This window comes from Mercurialis annua, linkage group LG1-X (genome assembly GCF_937616625.2).
Source record: "Mercurialis annua linkage group LG1-X, ddMerAnnu1.2, whole genome shotgun sequence".
Taxonomy (NCBI): domain Eukaryota; kingdom Viridiplantae; phylum Streptophyta; class Magnoliopsida; order Malpighiales; family Euphorbiaceae; genus Mercurialis; species Mercurialis annua.
Window position 1 is genome coordinate 55,666,264 of NC_065570.1, and position 8,239 is coordinate 55,674,502.

General features: G+C 34.7%; 1 protein-coding gene across 1 annotated transcript; it reads right to left on the reverse strand.

The window, feature by feature from the left end:
• Window positions 1–3,036: 3,036 nt before the first annotated feature.
• LOC126664844 (proteasome subunit beta type-3-A) lies at window positions 3,037–6,750 on the reverse strand. The gene is made up of 7 exons (XM_050357421.2): window positions 6,623–6,750; window positions 6,332–6,513; window positions 6,108–6,215; window positions 5,598–5,687; window positions 4,987–5,071; window positions 3,952–4,046; window positions 3,037–3,273 (listed from the first exon to the last, which is right to left on the reverse strand). Exons 1-7 carry the CDS (start codon window positions 6,626–6,628, stop codon window positions 3,225–3,227), a joined length of 615 nt encoding a protein of 204 aa, XP_050213378.1. The 5' UTR covers window positions 6,629–6,750; the 3' UTR covers window positions 3,037–3,224.
• Window positions 6,751–8,239: the final 1,489 nt, after the last annotated feature.

An 8,239-nucleotide genomic window follows, 5' to 3' on the forward strand; every position in this document is an offset into this window, starting at 1 on the left:
AACCCATCCATAACGAGAAGACTATTCACTTTTGCATCTCTAAGATTTTCCGGCATAGGTGTAGTAATGAGCCCACTGTCCTCCCCTACGACCCAAGGGCTGCCCCAAATCTTTGTTTTCTTCCCGTTGCCAATTCTCACCCGGGCTCCCTTCAACATAACCGGCTGAGTTTCAAGAATGCTTCTCCATACATAACTCGGGTTCGCACCCAATTTGGCCTCTAGAAATGAAGAGTTTGGAAAGTATTTAGCCTTAAAGACTTTAACCATTAAGTTCTCCTCAACATTCATGAGCCGCCAAGCTTGCCGAGCTAACATTGCGATATTGAACTCCCGAATCTTCTTAAACCCCATACCCCCGAATTTCTTAGGAATACAAAGTTTATCCCACCGAGCCCAACTAATTCCCTTCTTTTTAACTTGGTCTCGACCCCACCAAAACGAGTTAAGCATCCTTTCTAACTCCTCACAGAGTCTTAACGGAATTAAAAATACGTTCATAACGTAATTGGGCATCGATTGAGCCACTGTTTTGATCAATACTTCTTTTCCACCCCGCGAAAGAAATTTTGAATTCCACCCCCTCACCTTATTCCAGACTCTCTCTTTAATGAACCCGAAGATAGCCGCTTTGTTTCTCCCCACCAATGATGGTAGACCCAGATATTTACCACTACTACTAACTTCCTCCAAACCCAAAACCGAAGTAACAACCTGCTTGACTTCAGAGACTACATTCGAACTAAAGGTTATGTTCGATTTTTGAACATTAACCTTCTGCACCGAAATACTTTCATAAGCAGCCAGCACATTCTTGACTGAATTCATTTCTTCCAGAGAAGCACGGAAGAAAAGAAAGCAATCATCGGCGAAAAATAAATGGCTGATAGTCGGAGCCCCCCTACACACTGACACACCATGAATACGACCCTCTGCCTCCTCTTGAGCTAAAAGAATACTCAGACCCTCCGCACAAATAATAAAGAGATAAGGAGATAACGGGTCTCCTTGTCTCAAACCCCTACTCGGAATAATCGGCCCCTGACTCACGCAATCCCCGATGCTTGTATACCTGACTGTGGATAGGCAGTACATGATCAAACTAATCCACGCATCGGCAAAACCCAACCTCCTCATCATAACTTCCACAAAACTCCACTTCACTCTATCGTAGGCCTTACTCATGTCGATTTTAAGCGCCGCCATCCCCAATTTCCCTCTCCTTTTGCATCTAAGATAATGCCCAATCTCATAGGCAATAAGAAAATTATCCGTTATGAGTCTATTTTCTACAAACGCACTCTGATTCTCGGATATAATCTTTGGCATAATTTTTTTCATTCTGTTTGCCAATACCTTTGAAATAATCTTGTACGCCACATTGCAAAGCGATATAGGTCTAAGGTCAGTCACACGTTCCGGCTTGCTCACTTTAGGAATTAACACTAAGGCTGTATCATTCAACCCTTCTTTGAAAAAACCATTTGTGAAAAAATCCCTGCAAAGTTTGATAACGTCGCCTCCAACAATACCCCAATAATGTTTAAAAAAAGCAGGATTAAAACCATCCGGCCCTGGCGACTTATCATTATGCATACAAAAAGCTGCTTTTCTAACCTCATAATCCATTATAGGACTCATTAGAAAATTATTATCAACACTGCACACCCTAGGATTAATAGCAGGAAAATCCACACCATTATATTGACTATCCGTAAATAAAGAGTTGAAATAATTGGCAATAATCCCATCTACCTCCTGCTTCGACTCCCTCCAAACACCTGTATCGTCACGAAGTCTTGATATTCTGTTTGTACGACGTCTGGTAGATGCACAATTGTGAAAATACCTCGTATTTGCATCGCCATTCATTAACCAAAACGACTTCGCTCTCTGCTTCCAGTAAATCTCTTCCTCCCCTAGCAGACCATGAAACTCTCCAACCAGCCTATTGTACTCCTGAACACCCCCAGAATCCGTTCTATTCTGAACCGAGCTAATACGACGCTGCACCTTCTCAATTCTAGCTTTAAAATTCGGACCCTTATCACCTGCCCAACTCTTCAGACTGTCTCTTGTGAGCTTAAGTCTATCAGCCAACTCAACAACATGATTACTTCTCCACGCTGCTTCGACTACAGCCACGCTCTCCTTCTTCTCAAGCCAAACATTATTAAAACGGAATTGTCTTTGTTTTTTCACCACTGCTTGTTTATTAAAACTGAGAAAAACAGGTAAGTGGTCTGACGATGACACTCCTTGATTAATAACTTTAGCTTCTGGGTACAAGACCACCCAATCATGCGAGCACAGAACTCGGTCCAACCTTTCCTCCACTCGCCCTACATCACTGCGACCACGAGACCACGTAAACTGATACCCGGAGGCACCAATATCCATCACTTTCTATGAAAACACCCAACTTAGATAAGAAATTTTCAATCTGATAAACAAAATAATACAATGCAAATTGCCAATTTACTGATAAACATTTTAAATTTGTTATTCAAGTATCTAAACTTGTATTTAATTCAATAAATAATTCAGTTTTTTTAAGTTTCTCATTTTACATAAATGTTAGTGTCATATTAGTAAATACTCCCTCCGTCCCGTTTAAGAAGGGACAAATGACTTTTTCACATATATTAAGAAAGCATTAACTACTATAGTGTTTTCTTATTTTACCCCTATTTATGATAGTGTTGTATTTTGTGTATAGACTAATAGTAATTAATTATGGAAAGAGAAAAGGGGGTAAAAAAGGAAAATTCATATAAATTGGCACAAAAAACACGATATGGCCTTCTTAAGTGGGACAAATAAAAATGGGATATGTCCCTTCTTAAATGGGACGGAGGGAGTAATAATTATTACGCGTACATTAATACACTTATATATAAAGAATTAATTTTGGAAGATATAAACAAGAAAGTGCCATTCTTCCTATTTTATACTCCTATATATATAAAAATAAATACCAACTCTTGTAATAAGCTTATGCATCAACTTGAGAAGAAAAAAAGAATCAGATTGGCACTAGAGCTTGACGTCAGAAATCTTATAAAGTGAAGTTTGGTTTAAAATTACAGAAAAACTTATAAAGTGAAGTTTGGTTTAAAATTACAGAAAAACAGCCTTCATGAAAGAAACCACAAGGTTCATATTCAAATTTGAGTCCGAGACTGAAAAACCGGTGCCCTAATCTGATATCTTCATAAACAAACATCAATCCATCCTTCCCTTTAAGATTCTTTCCGTAACTTCTGTGGCAGTACTGCACCATCAAACATCATAATAAAATCACTACCAAAACACCAACAGCTTATAGCCAGAAAATTAAAACAGTTAAAGCATCAGTATAATTGATGGCACATTATTATGTGAAAACCATGGGAGGAGATAGCCCAAAGATCTCGAAAATGACTGACACTCGGAATCCACTCGGAATCCATTAAACCAGGTTAGGCAATGAGGAACTGATTCTAGTAACTAAGCATCCTTGTTCTAAAATGTCAAATAAAAAAACACTAGATAGAATAAGATTATACCCAACATTATGACCAAGATTATAATATATTTAAAGTTTACTCCAAAGATGAAAGGAATTTCCAAATAAAATTGAAGGGAATCAATTTAATTTTTCGAAAAAAAGATTGTTCTGTGTCAAACTCAGCACATGAATTTTCTTTTTTCGAAAAAATTAAAAGTTGATGACAATGGCTTTTCCTAAAATGTCTAAATCCCTAAAAGCTGTCGAAATAACAATCATAAAATCAACTCTTTGAGACCATTAACGGCTATGTTCTATAGTTAGATTTTCTCAATACACATAAGATAATTGGAAAAGTTAATTGGGTCAACCACAGAGGGCAGAGAAACTATATAAGACACAAGTTAACATAGAATAAAAACATCTTTAAATCATTGCCATGGTTAGAAGATAAATGCTTACACAATGTAGACATGTCCTCCCCAGCCACTCAAACAATCTCGATCAACTGATGAAAGTAAGGCTTGAGAGACAACTTCGGTCAATTCCTCAGCTTCCTGAACACAAGTTGAAACAGATATAAGTAATAATATTTTCATCATATGAGCATAGTACATGCCTACTTCAACAGAGAATTGATCATTTACTAAGTACATCAGATGCTAACTGATACTCCCTCCGTCCCATTTAGGAAGTCTCATTGTCATTTTTTTGTATCCCACTTAAGAAGTCCCATTGTGCTTTTTTAACTTAAACTTCCTTCTCTACCCCTTGTTTTATCTTAATAAATAAACACTCTTGCAAGGTAATTAATGACATATACAATTCTAAAGCATAATTAATAAGGGCAAAACAAGAAAAAATATGTCTTGTGTGAAAAACAACAATGGGACTTCCTAAATGGGATGGAGGGAGTAAGTGTTTAGGATCAACAGCTGCTTTTATGAAAGCTCCAGCGAGCTGTGGGATAAAAGTATCCAACCTGATCACTAATCCATCACTAAATGCATTCCTACATCAAACAACCCTGCATGTCTATCACCTGAGTGATTGCTGCAATTTTTTATTCTCTCATACAATTATCCTGCCATAATCGGTAGTTGCCAGCATTTTTTTTCTTGTAGCATAACCATGCCATGACATAGACCTCAGTTGTACAGGAATCAAAATTGAAAGCTAAGCATTTTAAAACTGAGTGACATAGACTGATGCCATTCAACCTGCTATCTTTCTCTTACACTCTATGCACACACAAAAAAGATAGATAGATAGAAATATCCGTTTTGAGACAAGGGATTGGATAAATGCATCTTTCAAATTTCCACATGCACGGATATATCCAGCACCACAGCTAAAGATCTTCTATGTAACCGACGTTTGATGGATCTAGGAGTCATACCATAATCAGCATATTAACCTACTCATCGCCACTTTGCTTTACTTTCTATAAGATAGAAGCTTAATGGTGAATTCAGAATAAAAATTTGACTAACAAACCATGTCAGGCTTGAACATCGCTTCACAGGCACCGTAAAGTGATTCTGAGGCTGTGCCAGCAACAACAAAATCTTTAGCCAGTTCCCTGCATTTGACACACATTAAATATTAAATAAAATATAGAAAAACAAATATTTTATGAGATCCATACGAATACAAGCAATCAAAAATGATGAAGCTGATGTAAGAAGTGGGACCATGCTGTTTGATTTATGCAATAAAATTCCACATGCTACTTAGAGTTAGACATGGAAATAACACAGCCGATAATGCCAAATGAGAAGCTTAATATAGTAATGGCAATAAGCAGACTTCACAACATTGCAAAGCAATACTACCACGGTACCACCAAAACAAATGAAAAGAATTAAGTCAAAACATAAATGAACTTTATTTTATACACTATGCAAAAGTTGGGGAGAAGTGAAAATCTCAGAAAAAAAAAATTAACTGCTAATTTATAAAACATATCTGATAGAAAATCCTAAAAATGGCTTGAATTGCACTAGAAGACTGCATTGACATATTTAAATTATTAAATGAGGACATCATCCCAATAAAGTTGCTAAAGAAATTATACATGAGCTTGATAATTATAGAAAAACACTCACTTGGCACCAATTGAATCCATGGTGCAAATAAAAGGCGTGTTTTCATCACTCAGTCCAGCAATTACAGGTTGGCAGAAATACGGACCAAACCTGAGAAGAGAATAACAGAATAACATTTCATGTTCCATGCTTGAAATCATAAACAATGAAAAAAATATTGTGCTATAAGGAGGATTAATAAAGGAGTACTACGAGCTTAATTAAGGAAAAACAGACTTGTGCAAGAAGGCTACTAGAGAGTTGCATAACCATAACAAACAGTAAGAAGTTCATCTACCGTACTAAACTAAGTTTTATATTATCGTTTATATAGTGTAGAGAACTCACTAACACCCTATTCTATAAACAAATGTATTCTTAAATAAAGTTCATAGAAATTAGCACATATTTAATCTCTTTCTCTACTACTCAAAATCAACTAATTTTACCAATAAATTCAATATTAAGAAACACGGGAAAAAGCGGAATACCTAATTAAAGCAAAATAATTTAAAATACAAACAAATAAACCTTTTCTCATAAAGAAGAGCAGAGACAAGACTAGCAAAGGTCTCAGGCTTCATATCTCTCTCTTCTCGTAACTGATACAGTTTGTGGCGGAAAACTAGCCTCTGATACCTACATATAATTACAACAAAAACTCTGCATAAATGTCAAAATTCGAAAATGAAAACTATTCAAATTAGTAAACAGATCATTATAAAGGGAAAAAAAGAGAGAGGAGAGAAACACACAGAGTCTGAGCGTCAGTGGCAAGGCCAGATAGACCTAAAAAGAGACGATCATGTACTTTGTAGATTCGCTGAAAATCAGTAGCAATTGTTTGGAGCTGAACACCAAGTCTCCTATCGCTTGCAATCGCGAAGCAGTTTTTCCCCACCATTGCTATTAGTGCACTCCCATTGTACTCGAAGATCTACAAATTTCGTTTGCATTTACACAAATTAGCTACTCTCTATTCTATACACGTGATTGCGCGATTTTACTACAAGAAATAATTAGGGTTTTGAGATTTCAGAACTTACCGACATATTGATAGAGACCAGAAACAGAGCTAGAGATCGTTGCTGTCAATAGTGTTTGTTGTTTCGATTGAGAAGAAACAAAGACTGGAAATAGAAAACGATTGTTGTTTGGCTTGTTTGCTACTCCAAGCTTTAATTTTGTGCTCACAGAACTGTATGAACTTGTCGGGCCAAACTGGGCTGGGCTGATTTTCGGGCTAAATCAAGAAGGTCAAGGGGTTAGTGGATTGAAATTATAATAGCCCACGGGCCAATTAAATAAAGCCCTAAACGTAATGCCTATACATACCAACGAGAAGGGGACTTCTACCAAAACTAAAGTCAATTTTACTTTGTGGAGTTAGATGATCGATTAAAATTTTAATTTTACTAAATTTTATTACAATTAATTACATGTAGAAGCATAGCCTCAAATACAAGAAAGGGGCAAAATATAAAAGAGAGAACATAATCATAGAGTATCATCGAAGAAGAAGAGAAATAAAAAACAGAAGAAAAAAATCAATAATAGTAATGGGATAGGGGGTGGCCGTCCCGACTTGCCCCACCCCTACTTCCGCTGACATGAGTGATTATGTTATATAAGCATTTTACATAACAGTAAAAATAAATGTTTGAGCTATATATGAATGGAGTAATTAATATTCAAGTGTATATTTCCTATTTAATTGAGTAAAGCTATAAAAGAACACTTAGAAGCATTCACACATAGTATTCAAGTTTTTTTTTTTCTTTGATAAATTAGTATTCAAGTTTTTTTTTTCTTTGATAAATTAGTATTCAAGTTATTACATATATATAACAAACAGTATTCAGGTCGAAACCTTATCTGAAAAAAAATTAAATTAAACACAAGAATCTTTGTTTTTAATGTGAAATGCACGTTATGAGAATCCTACAAGTTATTAAACCAAAAGGAAACAAAAAAGCACAAAAGCAGGTCTTTTTCAATCATTTATTTTGTTAGATTCAGATTGCATCTACTTGTTGCTTAACCATAGTATATAATATAGCCATATAATTTCCAGAATTTAAAACTTTTTTTTTGACTTAAAATGATACACAAATTTGTAAGTTCCTATATTAATTTAAGGTTTAATGATGTTAAAAAGTTAAATCTGTTTGACTTTTTCAAAATTTATTGAAATCTATAAAAAATTGTAAATCTATCACAATTGGTAAAATCGTCGAAAATCTGTCTAATTTTCTAAAGAGTAATGCTATATAAGAGCATCTCCAATGGTAATCTCTATTATAAAGAGCATATTTTTAAAAATAAAGAGCATATTTTATATAAAGAGTAAAATTTTAAATTTTAATTCAATGTACTCTTTAAAATATAACATTTTGCTATATTTTTTTTAATAAAAATTAATTTATTCAGTTACTATATTTATTTTCTTTTGTTATAATTTTTTTATATATATATTTTATGGTGAGAAAAAAATTAAAAGCATTTTTAAATAATAAAAATTATAATTCATGTGTTTTGAATTTGAAATTATATTAAAGAGATAAGAAATAGAGAGTGAATTTGGCTCTCCACATGTAGAGAGCCAAACTCATTCTCTATTTAAAATTTGTATTATAGAGAGTCCATTGGACTTCTATTTTAAT